We start from the raw sequence: 19,814 nt of genomic DNA, 5'->3' as shown, positions 1-19,814 counted from the left end.
GAATACAGAATGCTTAGTAGGTGATCAATTGAGGGTTAAGCAGTCTGTATTCAGAATGCTATTATTTTCCCTTATAACCATGTTATAAGGGAAAATAATACAGTGAATAGACTGTCACCTAGCAACCATGCGTGAAAATCGCACCGCATCCGCACTTGCTTGCGGATGCTTGCGATTTTCATGCAACCCCATTGACTTCTATGGGGCCTGCGTTGCAAGAAAAACGCTGAATATAGAGCATGCTGCGATTTTCACACAACGCACAAGTGATGCGTGAAAATCACCGCTCATGTGAACAGCCCCATAGAAATTAATGGGTCGGTATTCAGTGCGGGTGCAATGCATTCAACTCACGCATCGCATCCGCGCGGAATACTCGCCCGTGTGAAAGGGGCCTAAGAGGGGGAGTCCGCAGATGCAGCACGGCACTTGTTTGCACACTTGGAAGTGAATGAGGCTGAGCTGCAATATTAGATACAGCCCGCAGACTAAGCTGCTATTGTTTCTCATCTAACATAACCCCTTTTATTAAGCTGCTGAAGAGGAAGCAGCGCCCCGCTGAGCCCTGTGTCACTTCGTTGTTTACCAGGCAGTACTTTCAATAGTGACCGTGACAAGTATTACAGTTTTTACTACAACTTTATCCCATTCAAGTGAATGGGACTGAGCTGTAATACCAGGCACAGCCACTAGTAAATTTACAGAGCTGTATCGGGGAAACAATGACAGGCACACAGCACTCACCGCAGGTCATTAACAGGGATGCTGAAAGTTGATTCCCCCCCCCCCCATGTAATATTGCCAGGTCGTCACCTTGGAGGCTACAGCCACATGGTCAGGTTTTCTGATGCAGTTTTGGAAGCTAAATCAGGACTGAATTCAGAAATTAAGTCACACTTGTAAGGCCTCTTTCACATGACCGTTTTTTTTTCCCCGTTTACTGCGTTCCGTATACGGAACCATTCATTTCAATGGTTCCGCAAAAGAAAACGAATGTACTCCGTATGCATTCCGTTTCCGTATATCCGTTTTTCCGTTCCGTTGAAAGATAGAACATGTCCTATTATTGCCCGCAAATCACCTTCCGTGGCTCCATTCAAGTCAATGTATGTCTATTGAAAATGTTATGCCCAGCCCAATTTTTTCTATGTAATGACTGTATACTGTATATGCCATACGGAAAAACGGAACAGAAACAGAAACACAACGGAAACAAAAAACTGAACAACGGATCCGTGAAAAACTGACCGCAAAACACTGAAAAAGCCATACGGTCGTGTGAAAGAAGCCTAAGAATGTTTTCTATTTTTTAATAAGAAGACTGAAACATACAAAACTGCTTTCAATTTAGTTTAAAGGGGTTGTCCAAGTTATATTTATACTAATATAAATATTAGATCGCCGATCACCTGTTTGAAGAGAAGGTGCGCGCCGTGCCAGCGCTGTCTCCTCTTCATTGTTTAGGCTACTTTCACACCTGCGTTTAGGTGCGGATCCATTTTGCTCCGCATCGCCAGGCTTCAAGCAGCGATTTGGTGTCCGCCTCCAGAGCGGAATGGAGGCGGAACGGAGCCAAACTGATGCATTCTGAGCGGATCCTTATCCATTCAGAATGCACTGGGGCTGAACTGATCCGTTTTGGGCCGCTTGTGAGATCCCTGAAACGGATCTCATAAGCGGACCCAGAAACGCCAGGGTGAAAGTAGCCTTACCTGCTCGCCGTCGCATCTGCAGCGGTGAGCAGTTGTAACTACACCCAAGCCGTCCCATTCATTTCAATGGGACGGATCGCTCTTATACACACCTCTGAAATGAATGGGACGGCTTGGGTGTGATTACACCTGCTCACCGATGCGGATGCGATGGCGAGCAGGTAAACAATGAAGAGGAGGCAGCGCTGGCACGTGCCTTCTTTTCAAACAGCTGATCGGAGGGGGTGCCGGGTGTCGGACCCCAGCTGCTCTGATATTGATGTCCTATCCTGAGGATAGGTCATCAATAAATATAACTTGGACGACCCCTTTAAGTGATTGGTTGATTTTCTAACGATATTCAATGGTTCTCAGTAACGCCCGGACGTTCAGCAACTGCAGCGCCGACGATTTTGCAGCACTAATCAAGAAAGGAAGTGGGAAGTGTCTCCAAAACCCACCAGATCCAAACCAGGTGCTCAGTATACCTGCGTGCGGTAACAATGTAGTCGAGCGAGGAGAGGAGTGCGACTGTGGATCTCCGAAGGTAATAGACCGGAAACGTAAAGTGCAGTCCACAAGTCACTGTGACCAGCCAGTTAATGGCCTCCGTGGTGATGTGCATGTAGATAGCATATCACTAGTGTTGAGCGAACTTGTGTTTTAAGTTCGGCGTCTAAAGTTCGGTTTATCGAAGTAACCCGTTATGAATTCTCATTTCCGTTATGGTCCGTTGTAGCGGAATCCATAACGGGATACTTCGATAACCCGAACTTTAGTCACCGAACTTAAAACACAAGTTCGCTCAACACTACATATCACCCTTCCGATCCAGCGAGAAGTAGATAAGGGATTTCAGCACTGGAACTGGTGCACAGGGGGCAAGTGAGACTTTTTTTTAACCCATGAACCCTGCGTTTTCCGAAAACCCCTTCAAGCTTTAGCTCACAGCTTTCAGCAATGTAGATGTACTGCTGCAGCTAGCCCTGGTCTAATGGCTAATAGAGAACAGGGCACCCCCTCTGTATTAGGGTACATAGACAGGGGCTGTTGTCTTGAGCCATACTGTATCCCTTTAAAATGGAGATGGGGGAAAAAGGGATGCGCACAGATAGTGATGGTCAATGGCGGTTTTGGTCACAACCGCTCCTGGTCATAGGACAGTACCTACAGCATTCATAGTGATCGTAGTGCCACTCGAATTCCCCTAATGGCTCACCTCATAGTAGTTCCTATAGTCCCAGCCAATACTTAAAGGGGTTGTCCCATCAGGACAAACCCTGTCCATATGCTTTCCTTTATACTTTTACAGACGTAGAAACTGCACTGTGTGAACACAGCACAGCTACAAAACGCGCATTACAATTGTAAGGGGGAGTTCACATCTCCGTTTCATTTTTAGTTTTTCTGATCCGTCAGAAGAACATAAAAAAAAAAAACACATTGCACATTTGCTATCCGTCTGAGATCTGTTTTTTTATTTTTTCAGACAGAAAAATGCATGCATGACTTTTTTTTCCATCTAAAAAAACTGATCTCAGGCCAAATGTGCAACAGGATCTGTTTTGTTTTGTTTATTCTGTTTTTCAGACAGATCAGAAGAACAGCAAAATGAAATGGAGATGTGAACTCCCCCTTAACTTCTTTTTTTTACAGGAATGCCAGAACCCATGCTGCAATGCTGCCACCTGCAGGCTAACTAGTGGATCGCAGTGTGCCCAGGGATTATGTTGCGAGAATTGCAAGGTAAAAACAGCACGGGTGTTTGTGATGAATTCAATAGTAATTAGATTGTCAGCGCATTTGTTCATTAAACTCTAAGGGGACGTTCACATAAAGGATTTTACATCTGAATTTTTCCACCAACAGCCGCGCCAAAATTTCGCCGAACACCCCCAGGCGGCTGGATCCTTTCTGCCTCCCATTCATTACAATGGGAGGCAGCACTGAAGATAGTTTCTTAGATGGGGTCACTTTTATGGAGTTTCTACTCTAGGGTTGCATCAGGGGGGCTTCAAATGGGACATGGTGTAAAAAAAAACAGTCCAGCAAAACCTGCCTTCCAAAAACCGTATGGCATTCCTTTCCTTCTGCGCCCTGCCGTGTGCCCGTACAGCGGTTTACGACCACATATGGGGTGTTTCTGTAAACTACAGAATCAGGGCCCTAAATATTGAGTTTGGTTTGGCTGTTAACACTTGCTTTGTAACCGGAAAAAATTATTAAAATGGAAAATCTGCCAAAAAAGTGAAATTTTGAAATTGTATCTCTATTTTCCATTAATTCTTGTGGAACACCTAAAGGGTTAACAAAGTTTGTAAAATCAGTTTTGAATACCTTGAGGGGTGTAGTTTATAGAATGGGGTCATTTTTGGGTGGTTTCTATTATGTAAGCCTCGCAAAGTGACTTCAGACCTGAACTGGTCCCTAAAAATTGGGTTTGCTTCTAAACTTCTAAGCCTTGTAACATCCCCAAAAAATAAAATATCATTCCCAAAATGATCCAAACATGAAGTAGACATATGGGGAATGTAAAGTAATAACTATTTTTGGAGGTATTACTATGTATTATAGAAGTAGAGAAATTGAAACTTGGAAATTTGCCATTTTTTTTTACAGATTTTTGATAAATTTGGTATTTTTTTTATAAATAAAAATGAATTTTTTTTACTTCATTTTACCAGTGTCATGAAGTACAATCTCAGAATGGCCTGGATAAGTCAAAGCGTTTTAAAGTTATCAGCACTTAAAGTGACACTGGTCAGATTTGCAAAAAATGGCCAAGTCCTTAAGGTGAAATAGGGCTGAGTCCTTAAGGGGTTAATGATACATCCTATAGATGTGCCATCAAAGTCTAAGATGGGCCAACCCATTTTCTGCTGCAGCAAAGGGGGCGTGTCCATGCTCTCCCTATCACAGCTCAGGAGGCAGCTGAGAATGAAACTGAGCATGTGCGGCCATCTCAGTGAGCAGGTCAAAGAAATAAGAAAAGCAGGTGGCACTTTACAAATACAGTACATTTTATTGAATAACTCAGTGGCTATGCAAAATTTTTAGTTACACGCAATTTCAAAAGTATTCAGATCCAGGTGATGGTTTGAAAACTGGAGAATATTTTTGTGGGACAACCCCTTTAAGGTTATGGCTGAGCTCAAGAACTGTCTACTGTTTTTGACTTACTCTTTATGATCAGTTTAGGGTTGGAGGAAACATTTGCCGGGGAAAGTCTAACACGTGTGACCTGCCCGAGTACTGCAATGGATCCTATGCCCTGTGTCCTGTTGACTTCTATATAATGGATGGGTACCCCTGCAACAATACAACTTCTTACTGCTACAGTGGAGTGTGCCAGAGCTATAACGATCAGTGCAAGGCCCTGCTGGGTGCAGGTAAACATTTATTTGTCATGAGTACTTATGTTAAAGAGCACATTTCAGCAGGATTAGAGTAGGGTTGATGCTGCCGGGTAGGGTTGATCCTGGCGATGAAAATGATACCTGTCTTGTAAAAATCAGTTGCTGCATTCCTCAGAAAAAGGACTTTTATTGTTTCTGCAAAAGAAGGCTTCGGGGAGGTTTGGGGTCAGCATCGGAACACAGAAAAGCTGAGGTGCACCAAGAGGATTAGAGCGCCACCCCCTTGGGAACACTGCAACCGACAAGACAGGTAACATCGTAATCAGCATGATCAACCCTACCAGGCAGTACGTCTAGTTTAATAGGGTTGATCCTGCCGACTGGTGCTCTTTAAATGGGTTTTGCCACCAAAGTCTGTTTCTTGGAGATCCAACTGCTAGTACGGGAGGTGGAAAATCTATATAGGTAGTCGTTAAAAGTCATAGTGATGATTGTTTATTCCTGCTATTTCCACGCAAGGTACAAGTAAAGGCCCCGATGTCTGCTTTCAAATACAAAACATAAAGGGCGATCAATATGGAAACTGTGGGGTCGTATCGGGAAACCCCCAACCGTGTACAATAGCGTAAGTAGCACTTAAGGGCAATCAGATGTCGCCCCCCTCCTGTATGGCTTAATGGGAAAGGAACGTGGCTAAGAGGGAAAGGGGATTGGCCCATGTTGTGCCAAGGTGTGTGAACAGTTTGGCGCAAAGTCAGTTAACCAATAGACATAGTTAGACCGCAAGAGCCAATAGGATACATTTGGAGCATCTTTAGACTGAGAATGAACTTTTATTCCTGATCATTAGTCCGTGTCAAGGTGCCATCAATTGCCCATTTTCGAGTGATTGCATCTTTCATGCAGCATCTAAATTCAGCAGCGCATCATCTTTTGTAAAAAGGAGTACGCTGCCAATAATAAGCAACTTGGGGACAAACATTCGGAATAGCGATCCTCCCCATACATTTTGCATCGGGCCATGTGAAAAGCATTGCCGATTGACTTGTATACCATAGTCGCCATGTTGCATTGGCTTAGCATTGGCCTGTGTAATAGGAACCGTAGATTACACTGTCTGGATATCTACCGTATTTTTTGCTCCATAAGACTCACTTGACCATAAGCAGCACCTAGGATATAGAGGAGGAAAATAAGAAAAAAAATAATTATCATCAGACTCAGATCAGACCTCCACGCTCTATCAGACCCCCATCAGACCTCCACTCCTCCTCAGACCTTAGATCAGACCCCTATTCCACCTCAGATCAAACCACCATCAGACCCCCCATTCCTCCTCAGACCTCTCAGATCGGACCCTCATTCCTACTCAGAACAGACCCCCCCAAGCTCCATTAGACAAAAAAAATAAAATAAATGAACTTACCTCTTCTGCTCTGGACTGAGCTGATACTCACCACTTCCTGGTCTTCGGCCGGCCTAGCGGTGCACTGTGACCTGACGTCGCACAGAGTCTGGTCATAGTGCGCGCCTACGGGCAGTACGTCCTGACGCTGTACACAGTTCAGTGCATGTAAGAAGACCGCAGCGCTACGCTCACCGCTCACCGTGCCTCCTGCATATTGATGACCGATTTCATAATGGAAGCATTTGCATCATAAGACACACTGCCATTTTTCCCCCAATTTTGAAGGGAAAAAGTGTGTTTTATGGAGCAAAGAATACGGTAATTAAAATGGGCCTCACAATCTAAAGGCAGGTTTACACGGGTTGAGCTAAAGCCGATTGCTTCCTTCCTGACAGTCAGCTGCTCGCTCAGTGAAGGAGGCCACTGTATTTACATGCAGCGATCTCCTCCACAGTAGGAGAACGAGGAATTGCTGTTGCTATCGCTCATCCTCCTACAGCTGCATTCTTTATGGGCAGCAGATCGCTGTTTAGAACGCACAATCTGCTGCCCAGAAACAATCATTTATGTGCCTGCACTAAGGACAGGATCGCCTGATGAACAAGCGTTCGTTGAGTGATTGGCGGCATATTTAGACGAGTAGATTGTTGGGAACGATCGTTCGCAGAAACGTTCGTTCCCGATAATCTGCCCGAATATAGTGTTAATCTACCTTAACTTCCCTATCAGTATGTCTTTGGAGTGTGGGAGGAAACCGGAGTACCCCGCATGCAGATGTTGTCCTTGGTCGGATTCAAACCTAGGACCCCAGCCCTGCAAGACTCATCTTCTATTTCTACTGTTTTCTCTTTTCCTGTAGTGACAGCCTGTGCGGTAAACTACAGTGTACAGGAAAGAATGACAAAATACCAAACTGCACTATCATCAACAGTAACTACAACGGGGTAGAATGTGTTAGTATAGACTTCAACCTGGGCTCTGACGTTCCTGACCCTGGACTTGTCCACCAGGGATCACCGTGTGCAGAAGGAAAGGTCAGTTCTTATGTGACGAAATCAGTGCTTTATATAGGCATGCTTCATTTATAATATACAGCTTTTAAAGGAACCGTCCGGCTGATACACTATGTTATGTCTAGACCGGGGCCTGAGGGGCGGAGAATGACACAGGGATTTTATATTTGGCTCCTTAAAGGGGTATTCCGTTTGTTAAAAGGTATCCCCCATCTTTTGGACAATTAAAACAGTGGGGGCCCTGCCGCTGGATCACGAGAACGGGGGCCCTGAAATGAACAAAGCAGCAGCTGGGGGTCCTACTGCGGGGACTCCACCGATGACGAGACCAGGGACCCTGAAAATGAACAGAGCAGCCGCGAGGGGGTCCTACTACTGGAACCCCGATCTTCTTGGAGCGCCTCGAAATAAACAGAGTAGCAGGTCGGGCATGCGCACTGCCGCCCCATTCATCTCTACGGGAGTTCCGAGCGGAGGACAGCGCGCGGCTATTTCCTGAACTCCCATACAGATGAATGGAGCGGCAGAGCGCATGCTTAACCTGCTACTCCGTTCATTTCTGGGGGCTCTGAGGAATATGGGGTCCCTGTTCTCGTATAATGATGTAGTAATATTCCCTATCCTGTGTAACAACCGAAATACCCCTTTAAGTTCCACACTTGGCATAACACGGTGTAAATGTTTTGCTCGGAGCGCTTCAGATTATTTGTATATTAACCCCTCAGTGACCAGCCTGTTTTGGGCCTTACTGACCAAGCGTTTTTTCTTCCTTTTTTCATCGTCGCATTTCAAGAGCTATAACTTTTTTATTTTTACATCTATATAGCTTTATGAGAACTTGTTTTTCGCGGGACAAGTTGTAGTTTTTAATGGCGCCATTTTAGGGTACACATAACTTTCTGATTAACTTTTATTAACTCTTTCTGGGAGGGAGATGGGAAAAACAGCAATACTAACACTGCATTTTTACATTATAAATTTTACAGCGTTCATTTTTCCAGAATAAATAACATAATATCTTTATTCTCTGGGTTAGTACGATTACAGTAATACCAAATACATATAGTTTTTTTTACGTTTTACTACTTTTTTGCAATAAAACCCCTTTTTTTTTTCAAAGAAATAAATGTTTTTGCATTGCCGCTTCCCAAGACCCATAACATTTTTCTTTTTCTTTCTATGGAGTTGTGTGAGGGCTTGATTTTTGCGGGACGACTTGTATTTTTCATTGGTATCATCTTGGAGTAAATGGCACATTTTGATCGCTTGTTATTAAGTTTTTTCGGTGGCAACTAAGAATAAATTAGCAATACTGTCTTTTTTTTTTGTGTGTTCACCGTAGGGGATAATTTATGTGATATTTATGTAGTCCGGGTCGTCACTAATGCCAAACATATGCATAAAAGCGTATTTTCAATGAAAAAAAAGTGTAATTAATTGGTGCGTATTTACATGTGGATTTGGTGCGGATTTTCCGTATGCGGATTTTACTCTCCCCATTGAAGTGAAAGGAGAAAATCCGGTCATGAAAAATTAAAAATTAATTGACATGCTGCGATTGCAAAATCCGCACTGTAGGTAAAAAATCTGCATCGTGTACATGAGAATTTCAAATTCTCGTAGAATGCAACGTACATGACCTATGGTGCAGATTTTCCGCACACAATCCTGATCGTGTGCATTTAGCCCAAGAGAGCAGGACGAGGTCAGGAAGGTTTTTTTAAGTACCTAAATGTAAACAGGATTGTTTCTTTTCACTGGTTGCAAGCAGATATCTTGAAAGCATTTAAAACGCATAAAGTATCTGAAGATTACATAACTTTTTATTGTGCCATAAATTCTACATTATTTACGTCAGACTGGATAAAACTAGGTTCACTTCTGGAGGGGAAGTTCTGTCAGGAGTATCTGTCACAGAGTCTTGCAATTACAAAAAAAAAAAAAAAGGGAGGTAATACCTCTGTATACAGAATGGCGGTATTCGTGCTGGAAACCCAACAAACCTCATTATAATGAATGGGATCCATCAGGCACTGGTGGTGTCCAGCATACGCCAGATCCAGCGATTACGATATTCTGTTCTACTGCCGGAACAGAAAACCTGAATTCGGTCGCAGATGTGAACCTAGTCTAACGCTTAGATTTCTACACCTCACAGGCTTGTGTAAACTATAAATGTCAGAACGCCTCCGCCTTAGGATTCAACTGTGACATCAAAGGAAAGTGTCATGACCATGGGGTAAGTAATGTCTTCCATTCACCCTCTATATATATATATATATATACACAATATATACAGTATATACGCCTGTGCGCTCTAGGAGAGACCCCAATATTGAGTAACACCTGTTCATCTTAATCCGGCTGTGCCCGTGTCAGTCTCGGCGCCATCCTCATGTTAGGGTACTTTCACACTAGCATCGCTGGATTCCGGCAATCTGTATGCAAACGGATCCGTCTCTCCGGTTGTCATCTGGAAAAAATTGATCCGGTATTTATCTTTTTCACATTTTTAAAGGTCTGCGCATGCGCAGACCGCTAAACTGGATCCGTTATTCCGGAACACTTGGGGCCGGATCCGGTATTAATGCAATTCAATGTAAAATAATGCAAGTGTTCCGGAATTTTGGACTGAGAAAATACTGCAGCATGCTGCGGTATTTTCTCCGTCCAAAAACCATACAGGGACTGAACTGAAGACATCCTGATGCATCCTGAACGGATTGCTCTCTATTCAGAATGCATGGGGATAACTGATCATTTTTTTCCCGGTATTGACCCTAGGACGGAACTCAATACCGGAAAAGAAAAACGCTAGTGTGAAAGTAGCCTAAGTCAGAGGTCAAGGGTCAATACCAACCTTAAGGACCGACCCCCTTACAAATTCCCTGGGCTCACCTCATTGCCTGTCAGTCCGCGCTTGCATTTCCAATTATACCAATTTAATGACGTTGTGCTAATTCCTATTATCAGGTGTGCAATAACAATGGGAACTGTCACTGTGATGACGGCTGGGCCCCCCCATACTGTGACAAATCGGGCTACGGCGGCAGCATTGATAGTGGCCCCACACACATCGGTAAGTTAGACAGCGCCTTATGTATTTGCCATCTCTAATGGTCATGTGCACACGGTGAGAACGTCTGCCGAAACATTCTGCAGGATGTCTACGCGATCCATGTGATCAGAGATATCCTGCAGAGTTTCTGCACCTAAGCTGTAATGTGTGAACCGAGGCTTATCCTCTCAGGCTATGTACCGCAATAGAGATCAGAAAGTAATCGCGCTCCTAAACGCGCTCCTCCTGCATAATGGTCTTATAGGGACGATAGATGCGTTCAGACAGCTGTAATGCAGCCCCCTTTTAGGCTATGTTCACACGTGTGAACCTATCCTCAGCATCAGTTGCATGGAGACATGCAACATTTCATGTAATGATTATCAATGGTGTAGCAATGCGACATGCAGTAACGCGTCAGTTGCCAAAAATCCCGACACGTTGGATTCCAGGTCACAGGTGGAACACGACTTGTCATCCAGTGACTTCAATGGAAGTCGCGTGCGAAACAGCCATTACACGATTCTAAAATAGTCACACACAGGGTTGCCAACCGTCCAGATATTTCTGGACAGTCCGTTAAAATAGGCGACTTTTTTTTCCTGTGTCCGTGAAAAAAAATTGAGGTGTCCATGATTATTATTTTTTTAACCTGGTGGTACTTGACTGGATTATTTTGGTGGTAATCCTCATCTTTTTACAGCTCACAGTTCTTATCAGTATATTAAGCTATAGACATGTACCACTTATAATCTTTATCATTCATTATGGTTTTCCTATTTGTCCGTAAAAAATGTTGGCTGTCCGTGATTTCGGGATAAGTTGTCCAGAAAAAAGGAAAAGCCTAGTTGGCAACCCTGGTCGCACGACAGCAAGTTGCAGTCAAGTCACACGTATTTTTGTGTCACTGTGTAGCCATACCCTTATAATTGCAACACATGGGCCTCCCACAGTTTAGCGGTAAGGCTACGCGGCGAGATAAAAGTTGTGCAACACAAAACGGTATGGCTACATGGCGAAATCTCTTAAAATGTATTTCAAAGGTGTTGCAATGCGACATGTGATATGCTTTGACTGCAACTGTCGGCAAAAAACCTGACGGGTGGGTTTTTTGTAACTATCTTGTTTTGTGAAACACATTATATAAAATGTCACGTGACTTTCACGCAACACATGTCGCCGTGTAGCTGTACCCTAAATGAACCAAACTCGCATTATCAATGTCTGATACAGAAGCTAATATAAAGCCACATGAATGTGGACTAAGGCCTCATGCACACGACCGTTGTTCTGGTCCGCATCCAAGCCGCAGTTTTTGCGGCTCAGGTGCGGACCCATTCACTTCAAAGGGGCCGCAAAAGTTGCGGCCAGCACTCTGTGTGCTGTCCGCATCCATTGCTCCGTTCCGTGGCCCCGCCCAAAAAAATATAGCATGTCCTATTCTTGTCCGTTTTGCAGACAAGAATAGACATTTCTACAATGGGCCGCCTGTTCCGTTCCGCAAAATTGCGGAAGGCACACGGGCGGCTTCCGTGTTTTGCGGATCCGCAATTTGCGGACCGCAAAAAAAACAGAACGGTCGTGTGCATGAGGCCTAAAGATGCATTTTTTTCTGGAAATAGCTGAAAGTGTGGCCTTACCCTTAGGGGATACTCACATGCCGCTGAGTTGTGGGAGAAATTTTTGAAACAAAAAATAAGATCCATTCATCTGAATAAGGCTACTTTCACATCTGCGTTTTTGCTGGATCCGGCAGGGGATCAGCAAAAACGCATCCGGTCAATAAGACAACCGACTGCATCCGTTCAGAACGGATCCGGTTATATTATCTCTAAAATGAATGAACACAGATCCACACTAAAGCCATTGTTAGTCAATCGGCACCAGATCAGTTTTTTTCATGTCCAAAAAAACAGATCCGACACCATTGACTTACATTGTGTTTCATGCTGGATCCATCTTGAACAGTATCCCATGATGCAGCGGTTTTGTGTCCAGCATGGGAACGGAACGCATTCTGATGCACTCTGTTCCGGTTTGTTCAGTTTTGTCCTCATTGAGAATGAATGGGGACAAGACTAAAGCGTTTTCCTCCGGTTTTGAGATCCTCTGACGGATCTCAAAACTGGAAAAGAAAACGCAGATGTGAAAGTAGCCTAAGATTGTGTTGGTGGCAAGTGCATGGATTTTTGAAGACTCCATTCAGAACAGCGAAAAACCGACAGATGACGGGAGCATATCCAAAACGAGGGTCCTTTATTCACCAAAGTCCATGAACAATGTACACAAAGTATATAAAATGCAACGTTTCTGCTACATACTACAAAGGCTAGTATGTAGCCGAAACGGTTGATCTGTTGACCGTTGAGGATCTATGGCTGTGGACGAGCTGATGCCTTCCTGAGGGAGTCTGTGGGGTACTGGTGTTGCTGTATCCATTCAGAACAGGGCAGCGGCAGAAATGCCTCATCCACATGCTGCAGAAAATCTCCGCAATGGAATCCGCTCATAACCTGACCATAAATTGCGGATTTTAAATCTGCAGCTTGTCAATTTACGCTGAGGATTTCTACCATGGTTTTCACCCTTTGCCATACAGAGGGTGAACTCTGCAGTATTTATGCAGATTTGGTGCTGATATTGCTCTAGCTGGAAAATCCATAGTGGACCAGTCCTGCGTGGATGTACCCTTGCCATCCATCGTCTAGTAATAAGTGCAGACAACCGATTGCTCTGTAGCTGCTCTGCAACCACAAGTCTCAGCAATTTCTATATCCTCAAATTAGGACATGTTTTTTTTTTGCAAGTCCTATACATTAAAGGGGTATTCCCATCTGAGACAATGGAAGCATATCGCTAGGATATGCCTCCATTGTCTGATAGGCGTGGGTCCCACCTCTGGAGAATGGTGCGGGCACCGGCTACCGCCAAGCGCACTCCTCATAGAAGTGAATGGGAGCGCACGGCGCTTGCGCGGCCACCACTCCCATTCATTTCTTTGGGGCCCACTGAAATAGCTGAGCCAGCGCTCGGATATTTTCGGCAGCCCTATAGAAATGAATGGAGGGCGGCTGCGCATGTGCAGTGTGCCCTTCACAACTTTCAGGGATCCGTTCTCCTACCGATATGCGCCCATTGTCTGAGATGGGAATACCCCTTTAATTTAAGCTGATGTAATAAGAATTGAGCTTAAATGAGTGTTTATGAGCTGTCAGGAATGCAGAGATAAGGCTTACAGAAGGAGCCTTCAGAGGAGCTTCGCTGGCTGCAGAATACAAACAGATGAAATTTTTTTAATTACAGACCTACTGGAAAAATGTTTTTTTTTTTTTTTTTTTTTTGACTCAAATAAGTAGAATGCAGTAAAAACAAAAATGATTGCCCCCAAAGGTGTCCATAGCCAATGCCTTGTGTGTTCCCCACTTACTTACAGTTATCTGTTTTATTTGCATTGTCCTCATAGACACCTCTTTACTTGATGGACTGCTCATCTTCTTCCTGCTGGTTCTGCCGATCCTCATCCTCCTAGTTGTGATGTTCATAAAAAGAGACGCAATTAGAAGGAGGTTTTTCCGGAAGAGAAGACGCAGGTTTGTAGTAACTTGACATTGCTAGGGGCATACACAGAAATTGGCAAATCTTAGAATGGATCCCACCCACATTGAAAGCTCCCCCAAACATATTTCTTCTGAAATAAATATCCATTCTTTCATTTTTAGGTTCAAAACTTTGTGCTGTTTAATTTCATTAAGTATCTGTATGGGGGAGCTCTGTTTTTCTGACTTTATAAATCATATACTATAATTCTGGCTGCATGCAGTGAACACTAGGGGGAGCTCACTGCATCTGGATATTTACAGCTAATATTAAACTCAATGCAGTGGAGCTGTATACATTTGTATCCAATCGGCTCCCCCTAGTGGCAGCTGCAGGCAGCCATTATGACAGTGTTACAGGAAGCAGGAGAACATCGGAGAAGCAATCCGGCTAGTTGCAATAGCGCCACAAATTGTCTAATCAACCATAATGACAGCTACAGGCAGTAACAGGCAGACGTGGACCTCGTGCAAGAACCATGCATAGGTCCCTTGCTCTTGAATGCCCCTCTGTGTCTCTCTGACAGTCTACCAGTAATTAAAGGGATATTCCCATCTCAAAATAAGCCCTCTGACCTCCTTCGCACTGGATGTGGCTGCCAAAGGTGGTCAGGACTATGGAAACAGCCAAGTTGGCTGTGCTACACTGTTTCCGAAAGCCCCATTCACTTGTACGGGACCTACGGAACAGTGTAGCACAGCTCAATTATTTGCATAGTTCAGACCACCTGTGAGGCAAAATTGGGTTAGAGCTATACGGTCTTAGGGACTAGTTCTAACAACATTGTCTGTTTCCCTGGTCCCTTCACTGAAGCTCTGCCATTAATTTCTGATTCAGGCACCACACCTATTTTTAGAGGGTCTTCAGGGATCCACACCCATCCCAACTGGTGCCTCTTGTCCTGTTGGTATGCCATAAATATCTAAGATGGGAAACCCTTTTAAGATCCATGAAATGTGTGAATTCATCCCCTTGTATGCAATCTAATAAACAGTCAGAATTTTTTTTTTAGATGAGAGAGCCCGTTTATCTACCCTATGCATCCTGTACATATGCTATGCCTGCCCCCGATACCAGGATTTGACAATATTCCATTTATTCCACATTTTTCCTATTAAAAACCTTCTTTTATGAACAGAGAAAGAAATGAACAAGAGCAGAACAATTATGCCAATCGCAACCAGAATGCCTATGCCAATTGGAACACTGCCGGCAACATGCCAAGGAACCAGGTAAATCATGCCTGACTGCTACTTTTATATGTACATACATAATCACACAGAAGTAGATATGGCTGGAGTCTAAATAGGCAGACCTGGCGATTATACAACAGTGTGTACCAGAACTCGCTCCTTCCGCAACACTGTGCCCTCTGCAGCAGTCAACCCACCCTACACCTCCCCTCTCGACTAGTTAGGAGGAACAAGCCTGGTGGGCAGAGCAAAGCATGCTGGGATTGGTTAGCAAACCCGGCCGGAAGCTGAGGAAAACAGGAAGTTCTGCATGTAGACATGCCACCTAGAAGAACTGATGCCGACAACAGGGGAAGGAAAGTGCTGACATAAAAACTAGGTATATTAGGTGAAAATACAGTTGCAAGAAAAAGTATGTGAACCCTTTGGATTGATATGGATTTCTGCACAAATTGGTCATAAAATTAGATCTTCATCTAAGTCACAACAATAGACAATCACAGTCTGCTTAAACTAATAACACACAAAGAATTAAATGTTACCATGTTTTTATTGAACACACCATGTAAACATTCACAGTGCAGGTGGAAAAAGTATGTGAACCCTTGGATTTAATAACTGGTTGAACCTTCTTTGGCAGCAATAACTTCAACCAAACGTTTCCTGTAGTTGCAGCTCAGACGTGCACAATGGTCAGGAGTAATTCTTGACCATTCCTCTTTACAGAATTGTTTCAGTTCAGCAATATTCTTGGGATGTCTGGTGTGAATCGCTTTCTTGAGGTCATGCCACAGCATCTCAATCGGGTTGAGGTCAGGACTCTGACTGGGCCACTCCAGAAGGCGTATTCTCTTCTGTTTAAGCCATTCTGTTGTTGATTTACTTCTATGCTTTGGGTCGTTGTCCTGTTGCAACACCCATCTTCTGTTGAGCTTTATCTGGTGGACAGATGGCCTTAAGTTCTCCTGCAAAATGTCTTGATAAACTTGGGAATTCATTTTTCCTTCAATGATAACAATCAGCAGCAAAGCAGCCCCAAACCATGATGCCCCCACCACCATACTTCACAGTTGGGATGAGGTTTTGATGTTGGTGTGCTGTGCCTCTTTTTCTCCACACATAGTGTTGTGTGTTTCTTCCAAACAACTCAACTTTGGTTTCATCTGTCCACAGAATATTTTGCCAGTACTGCTGTGGAACATCCAGGAGCTCTTGTGCAAACTGTAAACGTGCAGCAATGTTTTTTTTTGACAGCAGTGGCTTCCTCTGTGGTATCCTCCCATGAAATCCATTGTTTAGTGTTTTACGTATCGTAGATTCGCTAACAGGGATGTTAGCATATGCCAGAGATTTTTGTAAGTCTTTAGCTGACACTCTAGGATTCTTCTTCACCTCATTGAGCAGTCTGCGCTGTGCTCTTGCAGTCATCTTTACAGGACGGCCACTCCTAGGGAGAGTAGCAGCACTGCTGAAGTTTCTCCATCTATAGACAATTTGTCTTACCGTGGACTGATGAACAGCAAGGCTTTTGGAGATACTTTTTAACCCTTTCCAGCTTTATTCAAGGCATCATTCACATCAGGCAATGATTCTTGTGAAAAGCAAACCCAGAACTGGTGTGTGTTTTTTATAGGGCAAGGCAGCTGTAACCAACACCTCCAATCTCATTTCATTGACTGGACTCCAGTTGGCTGACACCTCACTCCAATTAGCTCTTGGAGATGTCATTAGTCTAGGGGTTCACATACTTTTTCCACCTGCACTGTGAATGTTTACATGGTGTGTTCAATAAAACATGGTAACATTTAGTTCTTTGTGTGTTATTAGTTTAAGCAAAATGTGATTGTCTATTGTGACTTTTTATGACCAATTTGTGCAGAAATCCATATCATTCCAAATGGTTCACATACTTTTTCTTGCAACTGTATGCAGCGTTTGGGATACTGAAAACAGAAAAAAAAATGAATTATTGGACCCGAGAACTTCTTTAATGCCATTGCTGCTTTACCCCAGTACGGGTAGATGGGTATACTGTGCAGCGGAGTAAATAAATGTAATTTATGATCTCACCCCTCTATAATGCTTTCTGGTTTTACAGGACAGGACCTTTTCTGATGTCTTCACTATATCGCATAACGTTCCTCAAAGGTTTGTCACATTTAAGTTATTATTGCTTCTTGCTATTATCTTTTCGCTCAGAAATGAACAGTTTTCGGCAAATTATGGAGCAGCTCATGGGGCACCTCAAGCCCCTTATGATCTTGTTGTGACAATAGCCAAATTAAGACATGGCAAGAATATGCATTAAATGTTCTTGAGGATCCCTCCTTGAAGCACACAGAGGTCTCACTCACATGGCGGTATTATTTTCCGCACAACCTTTGAGTACACAGATTTAGATGTTTATGGGTGCCTTTCGTCACTCTATATGCTTCCGATCTCATTCAGAGGTGCCCATTGGATGACATGTGTATGGAGGTATTGTTAGAAAAGGTTATTAAATAATAATAATAATAATCTTTATTGATATAGCGCTAACATATTCCACAGCACTTTACAATCAGGCGGTTCAAATACAAACAACAGCAAACAGCTCAACAATTAAAACAAGAGGAATGAGGGCCCTGCTCGCAAGAGCTTACAATCTATGCCATACAGTGGTGTGCAGTGACATAAGAAGTTGTTAACTGGTCTCCGGGCATACCTCAGGCCGCACAGAGTTGCCCATGCCCATGGGTAGAGTTATAAATAGGTGCTGGTGTCCATAGCCTTTCCAAGATGGTGCTCCTGTCTTCCACTGTGCACGTGCTGAAAGCAGTCAGCACAGGCGCAGACACAGGACATTTAGGGAAGAGTCTTTTATCTGCGCCTGTGCTGACTGCTTTCAGTGCACGCTTATTAAAAGACAGAAGCGCCACCTTGGAAAGGCTTTATATGTTGGCGCCTGTTGCATTGCTACCCATGTACTGTACTGTGCATTGTGCATGGGAGAGCAACTCCAGGCCGGCTAGGGGAAGCCCGGATGCTGTTTATCAGCTTCTTATACCATTAGACACTAGGGTATGGTGTTACTGAAATTGAAGCACAATGCGACCAACCTCTTCAAATTTCCCCGCAGCAATGGGTAACATCCCTGGTGGTCTAGGGTAGTGAGGAAGTTATTGACAACATCCCTGATGATCTAGGCTGGTTTAATGGGTGGGTTAACTCCCTGTGACGGGGTTAACCACCTGTACGGAAGGTAACACTTTACTGTTGCTCCACCATCTGCACATATACTGAAGCATCAGCTGTAGCAGCTACAAGAGACCCTTAAGCAGGGGTGAAAGAGGCAGATACATCCTTGTGACCATAGTGGTCCCTGCCCTCCTTGGACCCTTCTGCGACTTAGCAGGCTATATGTCCACCTTTGTGTCTGACCCCCGTTCAGATGATTTTCAGTACCAGGCACACCATGTGTATGGATGACCCACTGTGCCAGGGAAAACTCTGAGGGGGTTTCTGGGAGCATACTTTGATGACTCCCAACAATCAGCGACCTAATTTAATGGCCCATTCTGGCAGATTAAGGTTAAGAACGGGGTATGCTGGGGGTGAGGTGCAAACGGCTTTATATTTGCACACTTTCCAACATTGTAGCTTGTAAATTTGGGGCATTCCTATAGGAATGCCCCCAAATTCAGCTGGACTATCCACTTATGGGTGGGGATTACATAAGCCTTTTCCATTTTCAACCCAGAACAGACTAAATTTGCCGGTACTGCCTGAAAATTAAGAACAGACCCTGCAGATTCAGGATTATGTATTTATCAGCCTATCGAATTCATTGTGACTTTGCGAGCAAATTCGAATACTTTTTTTGTCTTGATATAACAGACCACCAGTGCCACCCGCTAGACCAGTGCCACCCGCTAGACCAGTGCCACCCACCCGTCCTCCTCGCCCTCAACTGTCCACAACCCCACAGTATACCTGGCCCGATAACGTCTGACAATGGATCACACTGAACTAAGCACTTCAGAACCAGCCAGCAACCTGATTTCAGTCTGGAGCCATTAAAGTTCTATGTGGTGCCGCTGCAATCCATGGATTATGGGCACAGCACTGATATAATCACAAAGGACAACCACATGGTAAAGACAAACCCGGCATGAAGGAGTCACGACGAAAGCTGCTAAATCCAGATGCACTTTTATGAAATCTGTTTTAAAAACCTGTATATCCAATTTTGTGTTTTATGATGTCATACTGTGAAATGCCTCATCGTGTTTTTTTTTTTTTTATCCTATTACATTTCTGAAACTCAGTCCTTTGTGTTATTTCTACGTTCTGGTGAACGGATCTGCTCAAGTGTCCGTGATGTCACAAGTTCCATGACAATGCAGTGGCTGTGTGATGTCACTGGTTGCTTGCAAGTGATAGGCTTGTGCCTCTGTGATGTCACTGGTTCCTTATAGGTTAACACCTCAGATGTCATTGGTTTCTTGCAAATTGGTAT

General features: G+C 43.9%; 1 protein-coding gene across 2 annotated transcripts in view; it reads left to right on the top strand.

Moving 5' to 3' along the window:
- LOC121004858 (disintegrin and metalloproteinase domain-containing protein 9-like) overlaps nt 1-19,613 on the top strand; it is a 97,976-nt gene extending 78,363 nt beyond the window's left edge. For both annotated transcript variants that reach the window (XM_040437251.1, XM_040437250.1), the window contains exons 13-23: nt 2,067-2,238; nt 3,348-3,437; nt 4,885-5,080; nt 5,567-5,672; nt 7,315-7,489; nt 9,627-9,707; nt 10,442-10,547; nt 13,990-14,116; nt 15,262-15,355; nt 17,415-17,464; nt 19,193-19,613. In XM_040437251.1, coding sequence (XP_040293185.1) covers nt 2,067-2,238; nt 3,348-3,437; nt 4,885-5,080; nt 5,567-5,672; nt 7,315-7,489; nt 9,627-9,707; nt 10,442-10,547; nt 13,990-14,116; nt 15,262-15,355; nt 17,415-17,464; nt 19,193-19,307 — 1,312 coding nt within the window. In that variant the 3' untranslated portion in view covers nt 19,308-19,613. The remainder of the gene's footprint in view (nt 1-2,066; nt 2,239-3,347; nt 3,438-4,884; nt 5,081-5,566; nt 5,673-7,314; nt 7,490-9,626; nt 9,708-10,441; nt 10,548-13,989; nt 14,117-15,261; nt 15,356-17,414; nt 17,465-19,192) is intronic.
- The last annotated feature ends 201 nt before the right edge of the window (nt 19,614-19,814 follow it).

The sequence above is a fragment of the Bufo bufo genome, chromosome 6 (assembly GCF_905171765.1).
Source record: "Bufo bufo chromosome 6, aBufBuf1.1, whole genome shotgun sequence".
NCBI classification, from domain to species: Eukaryota; Metazoa; Chordata; class Amphibia; order Anura; family Bufonidae; genus Bufo; species Bufo bufo.
This window is presented reverse-complemented; position numbering and strand designations above follow the sequence as displayed.